The sequence below is a fragment of the Plectropomus leopardus genome, chromosome 16, assembly GCF_026936395.1.
Source record: "Plectropomus leopardus strain MGB_pleo_1.0 chromosome 16, ASM2693639v1, whole genome shotgun sequence".
Taxonomy (NCBI): domain Eukaryota; kingdom Metazoa; phylum Chordata; class Actinopteri; order Perciformes; family Serranidae; genus Plectropomus; species Plectropomus leopardus.
The window spans coordinates 28,090,827-28,109,387 of record NC_142191.1 but is presented as its reverse complement, the minus strand read 5'-3'; the positions used below and the strand labels follow the sequence as shown (position 1 = coordinate 28,109,387).

At 36.6% G+C, this 18,561-nt stretch overlaps 1 protein-coding gene across 4 annotated transcripts in view; it reads left to right on the top strand.

Moving 5' to 3' along the window:
- The window catches only part of tab2 (TGF-beta activated kinase 1 (MAP3K7) binding protein 2), a 54,567-nt gene extending 50,905 nt beyond the window's left edge, over nt 1-3,662 (top strand). For all 4 annotated transcript variants that reach the window (XM_042503193.2, XM_042503192.2, XM_042503195.2 and 1 more), the window contains one exon: nt 155-3,662. In XM_042503193.2, coding sequence (XP_042359127.1) covers nt 155-294 — 140 coding nt within the window. In that variant the 3' untranslated portion in view covers nt 295-3,662. The remainder of the gene's footprint in view (nt 1-154) is intronic.
- The last annotated feature ends 14,899 nt before the right edge of the window (nt 3,663-18,561 follow it).

Genomic DNA, 18,561 nt, shown 5'->3' with positions numbered 1-18,561 from the left:
ATCAGCCCTTTGACACCTGGTTCAGCATCAGCTGTTTACTTCACCACAGCCACAAATACAAATAATTTGCATGTTTCAAGACTTGATGGATACACTTGTTGAGTTAAACTTCTTCTTCTGTGTCCTGACCCCCTTCTTCTCCTCCTCCTCACAGACCCGGGCAGTAAGATTGTGAAGCCCATCGCAGACCAGGAGGAGGACGAGGGGACGCAGTGGGGCTGCACCGCCTGCACCTTCCTCAACCATCCCGCCCTCAACCGCTGTGAACAGTGCGAGTTCCCGCGGCACTTCTGAGCCAACGAGGCTGCGCCGCGCCGCCCCCTCCTCTGCCCGCCTGTCTCCAGAGCAGAATAGAAAAGGGCCTTTCTTGTTTCTTTTTTTCCCTAGTTTTTATGAAAACTGGGACGGGGCGTAGTCATCGTGCATCGTGCATCCTGTTTTCCTTGATTTTTTTTCCTCTTCTCCTCTCTAAGGTTAGTTGAATGCTGTCCACTGAAGGCTTGACTGGATAGTGTTTACAGCTTGTGTTTTTTCGTAAAGGCTGGCAGAGTCGGATGATACCTCACCTTCGAGACTCGGATGGGGGTCACCTCCCCCTTTTTTTTTTGCTCGACGGGTGACACCTCGGGGGGGATACCTCGCTGCTCCCACTTACAGTATTATGAGTGAGGCCCTGCAGTGTGACGGCACACATACACACACCTACACACACAACACAGGTGCCGATGTGCCTTTTTTGCTGATTACATTTTTTTTTTCTTCCTCTGCGGTGGCTTGACCGTGGGATTTGGGAACTGTGTTCAGCCACTGCTCTCCACCTGAAGGGAAAACTAACAGACTAATCGTGGACTTTAAAGTTTGTTTGCTGTTTCTAGAGGATGTCAAAAGGGGGAACCGGCAGCAGTGTCGCCGCCGCTCAAAACGTGCCTCTCGTCCTCCCCCTTCAAGTATCCCTTTTTCTGTCTCTTCAGTCATGAGTTAATGAAAAAAAAAGAAAGTTGCATGCTTTGTGTACAGTACACGGAGGCAGAAACTCCCCTTGAGCTTTTTACTGTACATAATTTTAGAATGTGCCTTGAAAGCCTTCTTCCTCACACTATGAATCACTTGTATTTCCTGTAAGTATAGCTTTATAGACTTTATTAACTTTTTTTGTGTCTTGTTTTGTTTCCCTCTTTCAAACGAATAAGCACCATGCTCCCTTTTTAAGCTTTTTTTACTTGATTTCTGCGAGAGTTGAAGCCTTGCAGAAGGAGAGGAGCAGAGCGGTAACAACCCCTCGCAGTCATCATGAAGCTACGTCTGCCCCGGTCCGTTCATCGCTTGTGTAATTGCTGAGTTTCCTGTGTACGATCTGCAGATGCAGCAAAGAGGAAGGCGATGGAGGAGTCTGTTTTTTTTTTCTTTTTCTTTTTTTTTTTTTTGTTCAGGACGCCAAATATGTCGGGATTGTCGGGGGAGGGAAAGGGGTCAAAAAGCAACAAAAAAAAAAAAAAAAAAAAGTACAAACTGCCATCTTATCTGACAACTGGAATGTAGGTTTAATGTTTGGGGACAGCTACACCTCAGTGCAGAGAGACTCTCATTTTCAAGTACAATCAGGACGTTACTGCAGACGATGTTAAAGTGTCCTGGAACAGCTGATTGGGGTCAAAGTCTCCATGTTGCTGTGCACCTGAATTGGGTTTTTGTGAGGTACCGTGCCTGATATACCTGTTGCCTTATTTACAACAATCGTTGACATCTTTGAAGCAGACAACATGACTGTCCACTTTGTATACTCTTATTTTTATTTGGCTCATTTCATCCTCCTAAGCTTTTATCCATGAGGGTGTTTCTAAAGTTTACTTATCGTCATTAACTTACCTTAACTGTGGAGTAGTTACTTTGTTTTTTTTTTTTGTTTTGTTTTTTTCCACACTTGTGAAACGTTGCCTTGCATCAGTGCCTTTAGAACTATCCAATTTGTATTGATAATCTATTCTCTCACATCCGAGTGCCATTTTTAAAAAACTTTTTTTTTTTTAGTATTGTTTAATCCCATTTAAAAGTAGAAGATGAATTATTGTCTCTTAAGCACTTACGCCATACTTTTTTCCTTTTTTTTTTCCAATCCAAAGAAACCAGTTTTCAGCTTTATCTGCACCTTGGTGTGAAGAGGCAGTTTATTCATGTTTTATTAAATGGAGAAAAAAAAAGTAATTTGGATATCTAAAGTGTTTTTTTGATTTTAGCTGGGAAAACTGTCTTTGTAACAGATAAGTTATTTGTAAAAATAATTAAAAAAAATCTATTCTGATTTTTTGGGGATTTGTGTTTGTGATACTGATGCAACAATCAGGATGTTTTTAGCCACTAGATGGCAGAAGAGACCAACAGGTTTCATCAGAGGCAGCTCACATGGGAGTACCAAATACTTAAAGGAATAGTCTACCAAAAATCTAAAACCTGTGCTTTTTACTGTAACCAAAACTGTAAAAATCTCCTAGCAACAGCTTGTTATCTGATCATTAAAGGAAAAGCACAGGCGTAGTGACACAATAATGGCACAATTCAATAAAGTGTCCCTCTGAGCCAGTGTGCATAACCTTAGAGCCCTTCCACTGATACAAGCCTGAGTCCAACCACAAAAAAACGTATTGTACATCATATTCATCCTCTGAGGCTCTTTGTGGTCTCAGAAAAAGTGTTTTAATTGAATGGTGTTAATTAAAGTAAAACACCTAAAAAAAAAAAAAAAGCAAACTGACTTAAATGGAGGCTGAACGAAGGATGGTCATGAAGGTTAAAAAATGTAAAAAACTGCAAATTCCTGTGCATCCAAGTGTCTTTCTGTCTTTAAACTTTTGCTAAAGAAAGCATTTTTCAGATTATCTTGATTTGTTTAGTGATAATATACGTGTTAGTATTTCTATGAGCCCACAAATGGAAACAAGAAACTTGCTTTTTTGAGGAATATTTAAATCTCTGTTTCTGTCTTTCATTCAGATCCTGTTGAAGTCTTTTTGCACTGATACGGTTTCGTTTTTCAGGCTCTCTGTTCCCCTTAACCCCACTAGAAAGAAAAGTTTCCTGAAACCGTAGAGAGCTTCGGGCAGTGAGTACTATTTACAGTTCACATTGTTTTTCGGTGCACTATTCCTTTTTACCAAAAATTGATTAAGAAAAGTGCTTATAATTTGCAACCCTACACTAAATAAATGTTTTTTTTTTCCTACTGATTTAAAGCTAGACTTTGGAACTAGAAGTCACAGTCTTACTCTTGTGACAGTAATGTGATGGTGATTTTAAAAACAATAATATTAAATTCAAGTCAATTTATTTCTGGTATGACCAGAAGCTCGGGGCGGTTAATGTTAGCATACTGAAGATATTTTCATACAGTGGATATGACTCGTCTCTACGTCTTGTGTTTTAACATTGACCATATTCCCTATTTTTTCGTTTTTGTCAACATTTTCAGCTGTGTACCTTTGAATCCTGGAGAAATTGGCTTGATTTCTATGAGATAACAGTGCAAAGGCAATGAAAGATTAAGCAAGACATGGCCCAGTAATTGGTGAGAAATTGGTTTTAAAAAAATTAAAGAAAAATAATAAGAGATTTACCTGAAATAAGTAACAAAAATAAAGAGAAACTGAACCTAAAAAAGTGATAAATTTTTTTTAAAAAAAGTAAATATTTTTGTTCTTTTCCATTATTGACATATAATTGTATACATAGACACCAATGTTAGCTGGTCCAGGATGGTGAATGAATGAATGCATGACTGTTAATTCCTTTGTTGGTTGCTGGACTCCCAGTTTAAAGCCCTTTAGTTAAGTATTTTGGACATTGCCATCTTGGTTTGTCGGAGCCAGATTGGCCATATTTGGATGAGTGGGTGAAGCTGACTGAAAGCCCGGGGACATTGCTGGAATAGCGACTTGTCAATCGCAGTGTATCCATACCCTAACGCATACCCTGCTTTATCATCTTTTTTACTCTTACAGGGGCCTTAATTTACTAAGTAAATATCATTTGGTATTGAAGAAGGCTTGAAACTAGCAATAGAGAGATGGCGGTGAAAAAAGAAATAACAGTCCTGTAAGTCACTAAAATTAGAAACGTAATGATGTAGTATCTCAATAATAAGAACTTAGTATCTCAAAAATAATGACCTTGTATCTCAATATGATCACATACAGTATGTCGAGAAATATGGTATAGCATGTTAAAAAAAACAACCATAAACTTGATAATATCTCGTGTCATGAAAGCGACTGAAAACATCATAGTATAGTATATCAAAAGATCTTAAAAACAACTAAAAACCACAAAGTATAGCATGCAGAAACTCGTCATAGTATAGAATGCAAAAAAAAACGGCCAAAAATGTCATGATTTAAAATATCGAAAAGGCCAAAATTAACATACTATTGTATCCCAAAAACCACTGGAAACATGTAAAATGTAAAAATGTCTAAAAAACTACTAAAAGCCAAATTAAACCATATGTTATGACGTTCCGAGACACGCCATAGCAAAGGAAATTGTAAAAACGGCCAAAAACACCATAAAATAGCATTGTGAAAAATCCAACAAAAATTCAAGGCTATAGTAAGGCAAAAATGTCAAAATATGACATGTCCAAAAAAGTGATGAAAACCACCTTAAACCGCGAAAAATAGCATGCTGAGACACGCTATAGCAAAGGAAACTGCAAAAACGGCCAAAAACACCATAAAATAGCATTGTGAAAAATCCAACAAAAATGCAAGGCTATAGTAAGGCAAAAATGTCAAAATATGACATGTCCAACAAACTGATGAAAACCACATTAAACTGTATTTAATAGCGTTCCGAGACACGCCATAGCAAAGGAAATTGCAAAAACGGCCAAAAACACCATAAAATACCATGTTGAAAGATCCACCAAAAATGCAAGGCTATAGTAAGGCATAAATGTCAAAATATGACTTGTCCAAAAAACTGCTAAAAACCACATTAAACTGTATTAAATAACGTTCCGAGACACGTCATAGCAAAGGAAAAATTACAAAAACGGCCAAAAACACCATAAAATAGCATTGTGAAAAATCCACCAAAAATGCAAGGCTATAGTAAGGCAAAAATGTCAAAATATGACATGTCCAAAAAACTGCTAAAAACCACATTAAACTGTATTTAATAGTGTTCCGAGACACGCCATAGCAAAGGAAATTGTAAAAACGGCCAAAAACACCATAAAATAGCATTGTGAAAAATCCACCAAAAATGCAAGGCTATAGTAAGGCAAAAATGTCAAAATATGACATGTCCAAAAAACTGCTAAAAACCACATTAAACCGCGTAAAATAGCATGCCGAGACACGCCATAGCAAAGGAAATTGAAAAAACGGCCAAAAACACCATAAAATAGCATTGTGAAAAATCCACCAAAAATGCAAGGCTATAGTAAGGCAAAAATGTCAAAATATGACATGTCCAAAAAACTGCTAAAAACCACATTAAACCGCATAAAATAGCATGCCGAGACACGCCATAGCAAAGGAAATTGCAAAAATGGCCAAAAACACCATAAAATAGCATGTTGAAAAATCCACCAAAAATGCAAGGCTATAGTAAGGCATAAATGTCAAAATATGACTTGTCCAAAAAACTGCTAAAAACCACATTAAACTGTATTAAATAACGTTCCGAGACACGTCATAGCAAAGGAAATTGCAAAAACGGCCAAAAACACCATAAAATAGCATTGTGAAAAATCCACCAAAAATGCAAGGCTATAGTAAGGCAAAAATGTCAAAATATGACATGTCCAAAAAATTGCTAAAAACCACATTTAACTGTATTTAATAGCGTTCCGAGACACGCTATAGCAAAGGAAATTGCAAAAACTGCCAAAAACACCATAAAATAGCATGCTGAAAAATCCACCAAAAATGCAAGGCTATAGTAAGGCAAAAATGTCAAAATATGACATGTCCAAAAAACTGCAAAACGCCACATTTAACCGTGTAAAATAGCATGCTGAGACACGCCATAGCAAAGGGAATTGCAAAAACGGCCAAAAACACCATAAAATAGCATGTTGAAAAATCCACCAAAAAAATGCAAGGCTATAGTAAGGCAAAAATGTCAAAATATGACATGTGCAAAAAACTGCTAAAAGCCACATTAAACCGCGTAAAATAGCATGCCGAGACACGTCGTAGCAAAGGAAATTGCGAAAATTGCCAAAAACACCATAAAATGGCATGTTGAAAAATCCACAAAAAATGCAAGGCTATAGTAAGGCAAAAATGTCAAAATATGACATGTCAAAGAAACTGCTGAAAACCACATTAAACTGTATTTAATAGCGTTCCGAGACACACCATAGCAAAGGAAATTGCAAAAACGGCCATAAACACCCTAAAATACCATGTTGAAAAATCAACCAAAAATGCAAGGCTATAGTAAGGCAAAAATGTCAAAATATGACATGTCCAAAAAATTGCTAAAAACCACATTAAACTGTATTTAATAGCGTCCAGAGACACGCCATGGCAAAGGAAATTTCAAAAACGGCCAAAAACACCATAAAATAGCATGCTGAAAAATCCACCAAAAATGCAAGGCTATAGTAAGGCAAAAATGTCAAAATATGACATGTCCAAAAAATTGCTAAAAACCACATTAAACTGTATTTAATAGCGTCCATAGACACGCCATAGCAAAGGAAATTGCAAAAATGCCAAAAACACCATAAAATAGCATGTTGAAAAATCCACCAAAAAAATGCAAGGCTATAGTAAGGCAAAAATGTCAAAATATGACATGTGCAAAAAACTGCTAAAAGCCACATTAAACCGCGTAAAATAGCATGCCGAGACACGTCGTAGCAAAGGAAATTGCGAAAATTGCCAAAAACACCATAAAATAGCGTTGTGAAAGATCCACCAAAAATGCAAGGCTATAGTAAGGCAAAAATGTCAAAATATGACATGTCAAAGAAACTGCTGAAAACCACATTAAACTGTATTTAACAGCGTTCCGAGACACACCATAGCAAAGGAAATTGCAAAAACGGCCATAAACACCCTAAAATACCATGTTGAAAAATCAACCAAAAATGCAAGGCTATAGTAAGGCAAAAATGTCAAAATATGACATGTCCAAAAAATTGCTAAAAACCACATTAAACTGTATTTAATAGCGTCCAGAGACACGCCATGGCAAAGGAAATTTCAAAAACGGCCAAAAACACCATAAAATAGCATGCTGAAAAATCCACCAAAAATGCAAGGCTATAGTAAGGCAAAAATGTCAAAATATGACATGTCCAAAAAATTGCTAAAAACCACATTAAACTGTATTTAATAGCGTCCATAGACACGCCATAGCAAAGGAAATTGCAAAAACGGCCAAAAACACCATAAAATAGCATGTTGAAAAATCCACCAAAAAAATGCAAGGCTATAGTAAGGCAAAAATGTCAAAATATGACATGTGCAAAAAACTGCTAAAAGCCACATTAAACCGCGTAAAATAGCATGCCGAGACACGTCGTAGCAAAGGAAATTGCGAAAATTGCCAAAAACACCATAAAATAGCATGTTGAAAAATCCACCAAAAATGCAAGGCTATAGTAAGGCAAAAATGTCAAAATATGATATGTCCAAAAAACTGATGAAAACCACATTAAACTGTATTTAATAGCGTTCCGAGATGCACCATAGCAAAGGAAATTGCAAAAACGGCCATAAACACCCTAAAACACCATGTTGAAAAATCCACCAAAAATGCAAGGCAATAGTAAGGCAAAAATGTCAAAATATGACATGTCCAAAAAACTGCAAAACGCCACATTAAACCGTGTAAAATAGCATGCCGAGACACGCCATAGCAAAGGGAATTGCAAAAACGGCCAAAAACACCATAAAATAGCATGTTGAAAAATCCACCAAAAATGCAAGGCTATAGTAAGGCAAAAATGTCAAAATATGACATGTCCAAAAAACTGCTGAAAACCACATTAAACTGTATTTAATAGCGTTCCGAGACACGCCATAGCAAAGGAAATTGCAAAAACAGCCAAAAACACCATAAAATAGCATGTTGAAAAATCCACCAAAAATGCAAGGCTATAGTAAGGCAAAAATGTCAAAATATGACATGTCCAGTAAACTGCTGAAAACCACATTAAACCGCGGAAAAAAATAGCATGCTGAGACACTCCGTAGCAAAGGAAATTGCAAAAACGGCCAAAAACACCATAAAATAGCATTGTGAAAAATCCACCAAAAAAATGCAAGGCTATAGTAAGGCAAAAATGTCAAAATATGACATGTGCAAAAAACTGCTAAAAGCCACATTAAACCGCGTAAAATAGCATGCCGAGACACGTCATAGCAAAGGAAATTGCGAAAATTGCCAAAAACACCATAAAATAGCGTTGTGAAAGATCCACCAAAAATGTAAGGCAAAAATGTCAAAATATGACATGTCCAAAAAACTGCTGAAAACCACATTAAACTGCATAAAATAGCATGCCAAGACACGCCATAGCAACGGAAATTGCAAAAATGGCCAAAAACACCATAAAACACCATGGCTATAGTAAGGCAAAAATGTCAAAATATGACATGTCCAAAAAATTGCTAAAAACCACATTAAACTGTATTTAGTAGCGTTCCGAGACACACCATAGTAAAGGAAATTGCAAAAACGGCCAAAAACACCATAAAATAGCATTGTGAAAAATCCACCAAAAATGCAAGGCTATAGTAAGGCAAAAATGTCAAAATATGACATGTCCAAAAAACTGATGAAAACCACCTTAAACCGCGAAAAATAGCATGCTGAGACACGCCATAGCAAAGGAAATTGCAAAAACGGCCAAAAACACCATAAAATAGCATGTTGAAAAATCCACCAAAAAAATGCAAGGCTATAGTAAGGCAAAAATGTCAAAATATGACATGTGCAAAAAACTGCTAAAAGCCACATTAAACCGCGTAAAATAGCATGCCGAGACACGTCGTAGCAAAGGAAATTGCGAAAATTGCCAAAAACACCATAAAATGGCATGTTGAAAAATCCACAAAAAATGCAAGGCAAAAATGTCAAAATATGACATGTCAAAGAAACTGCTGAAAACCACATTAAACTGTATTTAATAGCGTTCCGAGACACACCATAGCAAAGGAAATTGCAAAAACGGCCATAAACACCCTAAAATACCATGTTGAAAAATCAACCAAAAATGCAAGGCTATAGTAAGGCAAAAATGTCAAAATATGACATGTCCAAAAAACTGCTAAAAACCACATTAAACTGTATTTAATAGCGTTCCAAGACACGCCATAGCAAAGGAAAAATTACAAAAACGGCCAAAAACACCATAAAATAGCATTGTGAAAAATCCACCAAAAATGCAAGGCTATAGTAAGGCAAAAATGTCAAAATATGACATGTCCAAAAAATTGCTAAAAACCACATTAAACTGTATTTAATAGCGTCCATAGACACGCCATAGCAAAGGAAATTGCAAAAACGCCAAAAACACCATAAAATAGCATGTTGAAAAATCCACCAAAAATGCAAGGCTATAGTAAGGCAAAAATGTCAAAATATGACATGTCCAAAAAACTGCTGAAAACCACATTAAACTGTATCTAATAGCGTTCTGAGACACGCCATAGTAAAGGAAATTGCAAAAATGGCCAAAAAAACCATAAAATAGCATGTTGAAAAATCCACCAAAAATGCAAGGCTATAGTAAGGCAAAAATGTCAAAATATGACATGTCCAAAAAACTGCTAAAAACCACATTAAACCGCTTAAAATAGCATGCCGAGACACGCCAAAGTGAAGGAAATTGCAAAAATGGCCAAAAACACCATAAAATAGCATGTTGAAAAATCCACCAAAAATGCAAGGCTATAGTAAGGCAAAAATGTCAAAATATGATATGTCCAAAAAACTGATGAAAACCACATTAAACTGTATTTCATTGCGTTCCGAGACGCACTATAGCAAAGGAAATTGCAAAAACGGCCAAAAACACCATAAAATACCATGTTGAAAGATCCACCAAAAATGCAAGGCTATAGTAAGGCAAAAATGTCAAAATATGACATGTCCAAAAAACTGCTGAAAACCACATTAAACCGCTTAAAATAGCATGCCGAGACACGCCAAAGTAAAGGAAATTGCAAAAATGGACAAAAACACCAAAACATTGCATGTTGACAAATCCACAAAAAATGCAAGGCTATAGTAAGGCAAAAATGTCAAAATATGATATGTCCAAAAAACTGATGAAAACCACATTAAACTGTATTTCATAGCGTTCCGAGACGCACTATAGCAAAGGAAATTGCAAAAACGGCCATAAACACCCTAACATACCATGTTGAAAGATCCACCAAAAATGCAAGGCTATAGTAAGGCAAAAATGTCAAAATATGACATGTCCAAAAAACTGCTGAAAACCACATTAAACTGCATAAAATAGCATGCCAAGACACGCCATAGCAACGGAAATTGCAAAAATGGCCAAAAACACCATAAAATAGCATGTTGAAAAATCCACAAAAAAATGCAAGGCTATAGTAAGGCAAAAATGTCAAAATATGATATGTCCAAAAAACTGATGAAAACCACATTAAACTGTATTTAATAGCGTTCCGAGATGCACCATAGCAAAGGAAATTGCAAAAACGGCCAAAAACACCATAAAATAGCATGTTGAAAAATCCACCAAAAATGCAAGGCTATAGTAAGGCAAAAATGTCAAAATATGACATGTCCAGTAAACTGCTGAAAACCACATTAAACCGCGGAAAAAAATAGCATGCTGAGATACTCCGTAGCTAAGGAAATTGCAAAAACGGCCAAAAACACCATAAAATAGCATTGTGAAAAATCCACCAAAAAAATGCAAGGCTATAGTAAGGCAAAAATGTCAAAATATGACATGTGCAAAAAACTGCTAAAAGCCACATTAAACCGCGTAAAATAGCATGCCGAGACACGTCATAGCAAAGGAAATTGCGAAAATTGCCAAAAACACCATAAAATAGCGTTGTGAAAAATCCACCAAAAATGCAAGGCTATAGTAAGGCAAAAATGTCAAAATATGACATGTCAAAAAAATTGCGAAACGCCACATTAAACCGTGTAAAATAGCATGCCGAGACACGCCATAGCAAAGGAAATTGCAAAAACGGCCAAAAACACCATAAAATAGCATGTTGAAAAATCCACCAAAAATGCAAGGCTATAGTAAGGCAAAAATGTCAAAATATGACATGTCCAAAAAACTGCTAAAAACCACATTAAACCGTGTAAAATAGCATGCTGAGACTCGCCGTGGCAAAGGAAATTGCAAAAACGGCAAAAACACCATAAAACACCATGTTGAAAAATCCACCAAAAATGCAAGGCTATAGTAAGGCAAAAATGTCAAAATATGACATGTGCAAAAAACTGCTAAAAACCACATTAAAGCGTGTAAAATAGCATGCTGAGACTCGCCATAGCAAAGGAAATTGCAAAAACGGCCAAAAACACCATAAAATAGCATGTTGAAAAATCCACAAAAAAATGCAAGGCTATAGTAAGGCAAAAATGTCAAAATATGACATGTCCAAAAAACTGATGAAAACCACATTAAACTGTATCTAATAGCATGCCGAGACACGCCATAGTAAAGGAAATTGCAAAAATGGCCAAAAAACCCATAAAATAGCATTGTGAAAAATCCACCAAAAATGCAAGGCTATAGTAAGGCAAAAATGTCAAAATATAACATGTCCAAAAAACTGATGAAAACCACATAGTGATCAATAACAGACTGGACTGGAAATCTAACACTGACGCTGTGTATAAGAAAGGGATGAGCAGACTCTACTTCCTGAGGAAGCTACGATCCTTCAACATGTGCAGCAAGAGAGATCTTCTACCAGTCTGTTGTCTCCAGAGCCGTCTTCTTCGCTGCTGTTTGTTGGGGTAGCAGCATCAGAGCCAGTGACACCAACAGACTTAATAAAATCATTAAGAAAGCTGGCTCTGTGATGGGTTTTAAGCTGGAGACCATGGAGACTGTGGTGGAGAGGAGGACACTTAAAAAACTGTTCGCCATCATGAACAATGCTGAGCACCCCCTCCACTGCGCACTGGACCGACAGCGGAGCACCTTCTCCAACAGACTGATTCAGCTTCGCTGTCGAAAGGACAGATACAGGAAATCTTTCCTGCCACAAGCCATCCACCTGTACAATAACTCACCTCTGTCTACGCTTTAAACTGCGGTCTTAGCTCCATGTCACTCTACACTGCTGACATTATTTTTATTTTTATTTATTCAGATACTGTTCCGCACTCTACACATGTATATATGTATATATGTACAGTCTCTTAGTTTTTTTATGTTTTTTTTTAAGCGCATTACTTTATATTCTATTAATAATGTGTGCTCTTTATTCTCTGTTCTTACTGCATGGCGCTGCTACATCCCAATTTCTCAGTTTTGAGATCTATAAAGTATATCTATCTATCTATCTATCTATCTATCTATCTATCTATCTATTAAAATGTATTTAATAGTGTTCCGAGACACGCCATAGCAAAGGAAATTGCAAAAAAGGCCAAAAACACCATAAAATAGCATGTTGAAAAATCCACCAAAAATGCAAGGCTATAGTAAGGCAAAAATGTCAAAATATGACATGTCCAAAAAAGTGATGAAAACCACCTTAAACCGCGTAAAATAGCATGCTGAGACACGCTATAGCAAAGGAAACTGCAAAAACGGCCATAAACACCATAAAATACCATGTTGAAAAATCCACCAAAAATGCAAGGCTATAGTAAGGCAAAAATGTCAAAATATGACATGTCAAAAAAGCTGCTAAACACCACATTAAATCACGCAAAATAGCATGCCGAGACATGCCATAGGAAAGGAAATTGCAAAAACGGCCAAAAACACCATAAAATAGCATGTTGAAAAATCCACCAAAAATGCAAGGCTATAGTAAGGCAAAAATGTCAAAATATGACATGTCCAAAAAACTGCTAAAAACCACATTAAACTGTATTTAATAGCGTTCCGAGACACGCCATAGCATAGGAAATTGCAAAAATGGCCAAAAACACCATAAAATACCATGTTGAAAAATCCACTAAAAATGCAAGGCTATAGTAAGGCAAAAATGTCAAAATATGACATGTCCAAAACACTGCTAAAAACCACATTAAAGCTCATAAAATTGCATGCCGAGACACGCTATAGCAAAGGAAATTGCCAAAACTACCAAAAACACCATAAAATAACATTGTGAAAAATCCACCAAAAGTGCAAGGCTATAGTAAAGCAAAAATGTGAAAATATGACATGTCCAAAAAACTGCTGAAAACCACATTAAACTGCGTAAAATAGCATGCCAAGACACGCCATAGCAACGGAAATTGCAAAAATGGCCAAAAACACCATAAAACACCATGTTGAAAAATCCACCAAAAATGCAAGGCTATAGTAAAGCAAAAATGTGAAAATATGACATGTCCAAAAAACTGATGAAAACCACATTAAACTGTATTTAATAGCGTTCCGAGACACGCCATAGCAAAGGAAATTGCAAAAACGGCCAAAAACACCATAAAATAGCATGTTGAAAAATCCACCAAAAATGCAAGGCTATAGTAAGGCAAAAATGTCAAAATATGACATGTCCAAAAAACTGCTAAAAACCACATTAAACTGTATTTAATAACGTTCCGAGACACGCCATAGCAAAGGAAATTGCAAAAACGACCAAAAACACCATAAAATAGCATGTTGAAAAATCCACCAAAAATGCAAGGCTATAGTAAGGCAAAAATGTCAAAATATGACATGTGCAAAAAACTGCTAAAAGCCACATTAAACCGCGTAAAATAGCATGCCGAGACACGCCATAGCAAAGGAAATTGCGAAAATTGCCAAAATCACCATAAAATAGCATGTTGAAAAATCCACCAAAAATGCAAGGCTATAGTAAGGCAAAAATGTCAAAATATGACATGTCCAAAAAACTGCTAAACACCATATTGAACTGTATTTAATAGTGTTCCGAGACACGCCATAGCAACGGAAATTGCAAAAATGGCCCAAAACACCATAAAATAACATTGTGAAAAATCCACCAAAAATGCAAGGCTATAGTAAGGCAAAAATGTCAAAATATGACATGTCCAAAAAACTGCTAAAAACCACATTATACTGTATTTAATGTATAGCGTTCCGAGACACGGCATAGCAAATGAAATTGTAAAAATGACCAAAAACACCATAAAACACCATTGTGAAAAATCCACCAAAAATGCAAGGCTATAGTAAGGCAAAAATGTCAAAATATGACATGTCCAAAACACTGCTAAAAACCACATTAAAGCTCATAAAATTGCATGCCGAGACACGCTATAGCAAAGGAAATTGCCAAAACTACCAAAAACACCATAAAATAGCATTGTGAAAAATCCACCAATGTGCAAGGCTATAGTAAGGCAAAAATGTCAAAATATGACATGTCCAAATAACTGCTGAAAACCACATTAAACTGCGTAAAATAGCATGCCAAGACACGCCATAGCAACGGAAATTGCAAAAATGGCCAAAAACGCCATAAAACACCATGTTGAAAAATCCACCAAAAATGCAAGGCTATAGTAAGGCAAAACTGTCAAAATATGACATGTCCAAAAAACTGCTAAAAACCACATCAAACCACGTAAAATAGCATGCCGAGACACGCCATAGAAAATGAAATTGCAAAAACGGCCATAAACACCCTAAAATACCATGTTGAAAGATCCACCAAAAATGCAAGGCTATAGTAAGGCATAAATGTCAAAATATGACATGTCCAAAAAACTGCTAAAAACCACATTAAACTGTATTAAATAACGTTCCGAGACACGCCATAGCAAAGGAAATTGCAAAAACGGCCAAAAACACCATAAAATAGCATTGTGAAAAATCCACCAAAAATGCAAGGCTATAGTAAGGCAAAAATGTCAAAATATGACATGTGCAAAAAACTGCTAAAAACCACATTAAACCGCGTAAAATAGCATGCCGAGACACGCCATAGCAAAGGAAATTGCGAAAATTGCCAAAATCACCATAAAATAGCATTGTGAAAAGTCCACCAAAAATGCAAGGCTATAGTAAGGCAAAAATGTCAAAATATGACATGTCCAAAAAATTGCTAAAAACCACATTAAACTGTATTTAATAGCGTCCAGAGACACGCCATAGCAAAGGAAATTGTAAAAATTACCAAAAACACCATAAAACACCATGTTGAAAAATCCACCAAAAATGCAAGGCTATAGTAAGGCAAAAATGTCAAAATATGACATGTCCAAAACACTGCTAAAAATCACATTAAAGCGCATAAAATTGCATGCCGAGACACGCTATAGCAAAGGAAATTGCCAAAACTGCCAAAAACACCATAAAATAGCATGTTGAAAAATCCACCAAAAATGCAAGGCTATAGTAAGGCAAAAATGTCAAAATATGACATGTCCAAAAAACTGATGAAAACCACATTAAAGTGCATAAAATTGCATGCTGAGACACGCTATAGCAAAGGAAACTGCAAAAACGGCCAAAAACACCATAAAATAGCATTGTGAAAAATCCACCAAAAATGCAAGGCTATAGTAAGGCAAAAATGTCAAAATATGACATTTCCAAAAAACTGATGAAAACCACATTAAACTGTATTTAATCGCGTTCCGAGACACGCCATAGCAAAGGAAATTGCAAAAACGGCCAAAAACACCATAAAATAGCATGCTGAAAAATCCACCAAAAATTCAAGGCTATAGTAAGGCAAAAATGTCAAAATATGACATGTCCAAAAAACTGCTAAACACCACATTAAACCGCGTAAAATAGCATGCTGAGACACGCCATAGCAAAGGAAATTGCAAAAACGGCCAAAAACACCATAAAATAGCATGTTGAAAAATCCACCAAAAATGCAAGGCTATAGTAAGGCAAAAATGTCAAAATATGACATGTCCAAAAAACTGCTGAAAACCACATTAAACTGCATAAAATAGCATGCCAAGACACGCCATAGCAACGGAAATTGCAAAAATGGCCAAAAACACCATAAAATAGCATGTTGAAAAATCCACCAAAAATGCAAGGCTATAGTAAGGCAAAAATGTCAAAATATGACATGTCCAACAAACTGATGAAAACCACATTAAACCGCTTAAAATAGCATGCCAAGACACACCATAGCAACGGAAATTGCAAAAATGGCCAAAAACACCATAAAACACCATGTTGAAAAATCCACCAAAAATGCAAGGCTATAGTAAGGCAAAAATGTCAAAATATGACATATCCAAAAAACTGATGAAAACCACATTAAACTGTAAAATAGCATGCCGAGACACGCCATAGCAAAGGAAATTGCAAAAACGGCCAAAAACACCATAAAATAGCATTGTGAAAAATCCACCAAAAATGCAAGGCTATAGTAAGGCAAAAATGTCAAAATATGACATGTGCAAAAAACTGCTATAAACCACATTAAACCGTGTAAAATAGCATGCTGAGACACGCTGTAGCAAAGGAAATTGCAAAAACGGCCAAAAACACCATAAAATAGCATGTTGAAAAATCCACCAAAAATGCAAGGCTATAGTAAGGCAAAAATGTCAAAATATGACATGTCCAAAAAACTGCTGAAAACCACATTAAACCGCATAAAATTGCATGCTGAGACACGCCATAGCAAAGGAAATTGCAAAAACGGCCAAAAACACCATAAAATACCATGTTGATGTCCAAAAAACTGCTAAAAACCACATTAAACAACAGAAAATAGAGTACCGAGACATGCTATAGCATAGTATGTTGCAAAAACAGCTAAGAACACCAAAATAATAACATGTTGAAAAATCCTCCTTAAATGCCTAAAATCACATTGAAGCTGTACTTAGAATAGCCTGCCGAGACAAGCCATTGAATAGAAATTTACAAAAAGGGCCAAAAACACCATAATTTGGAGTGTCTAAAAAATGGACGAAAATGCAAGACTATAGCATTGCAAAAAGTATCAAAATGTCCCAAAAACAGCTTGAAACCGCCTAGAATAGCCTGTGGAAACATACCATAGCATAGAATATAGCAAAAACAGCCAACAACACCATAATATATCATGTAGGAAAATTGTGTCCCAAAAACAACTGGAATCTGCCTAGAATTGCCTGTTGAGGCACGCTATAGTATAGAAAGTTGCAAAGCGGGCCATAAATACCATCATGTGGCATGTTGAAAAAATGACCGAAAGTGCAATACTACAGCAAAAAATGTCAACATTTGACAAGTTCCGAAAACAGCTGGAAATGACCTAGAAAAGCCTTCCGAGACACGCCATAGCATAGAGAGTTGTAAAAAAAAGGCTAAAAACACCTTAATATGGCATGTCGAAAAAATGACAGAAAATGCCATGCTGTGGTTTGACGAAAAATGTCAAAATATGACATGACCAAACGACAGTTGAAAACCACATAAAATAGCATGCCGAGACGCATCATAGTATAGAAAGTTGTAAAAACAAACAAAAACACCATAATATGGCATGTTGAAAAAATGACAGAAAATGCAAGACTATAGTATGTAGAGACATATCATATTATAGAATGTTGTAAAAAACGACCAAAAACGTCATAGTATAGTATGTCGAAAAATGTCAAAACATGACATGTCCACATACCACACTATGAGATTTTGGGCCATTCTTGATGACATACTATAGTATGATGTTTTTGTGTCAAGCAAGGGCCCCGGGAGATCCGGGGGTGTGCTGGGTTCTTGCCCGCCATGACTTCCCTCCTGTGTCCACACACCCAAGTGTGGAGCCTGCTGTGTTTCTATTTCCCCATCAATGTGTTACCCTTATCTAAACATGACCCAAGGGACTGTACTTTCCTCATCAGAGGATCTGACTTTTTTTCTCATCTTTAATCAAAAAATCTTATTCGTGGTGGCGGGAGTGTGAATGATCAGGAAAAACATTCATAACTGCAGGGAGGGTCAAGATGATTTAAAAATGAAAGTAAAATAAAAAATAAACCCAGCCACACCCCTCTTAAGTCACGTGACACTGTGTAGAACCCGAATGGCCACTGTTGTATTTTAACATATAACAGGTAACTACTTTTCTTTTTGCTCCTTTCTTTGTAGAAAATTAGCAGAGGAGACTTTTTAGAGGAGCTGGACCTCGCAATCCTCCGTATACTGACAATTTAGTTTTTATCTTGAAGACAGTCAGGACTGATTATTCTTATTATTATTTGGTGATTGAGTTGGACTATGCATGTTTTGGTCTAATGTACAGTCATGGTGGGCACGGACCCCGCAGATCCCCGGCCCTCTCTCCAGGACCCTGGCTTGTCTCAGTGCACAGTGAGCCAGGCTTTGCTCTGGTGCGTCTCCTGTACTGCAGCTCAGGCTCCCTCCGTCTCACAGTGTCACTCCAAAGCTCTATTCTAATTTGCACAACATGCTTCGATGACTTT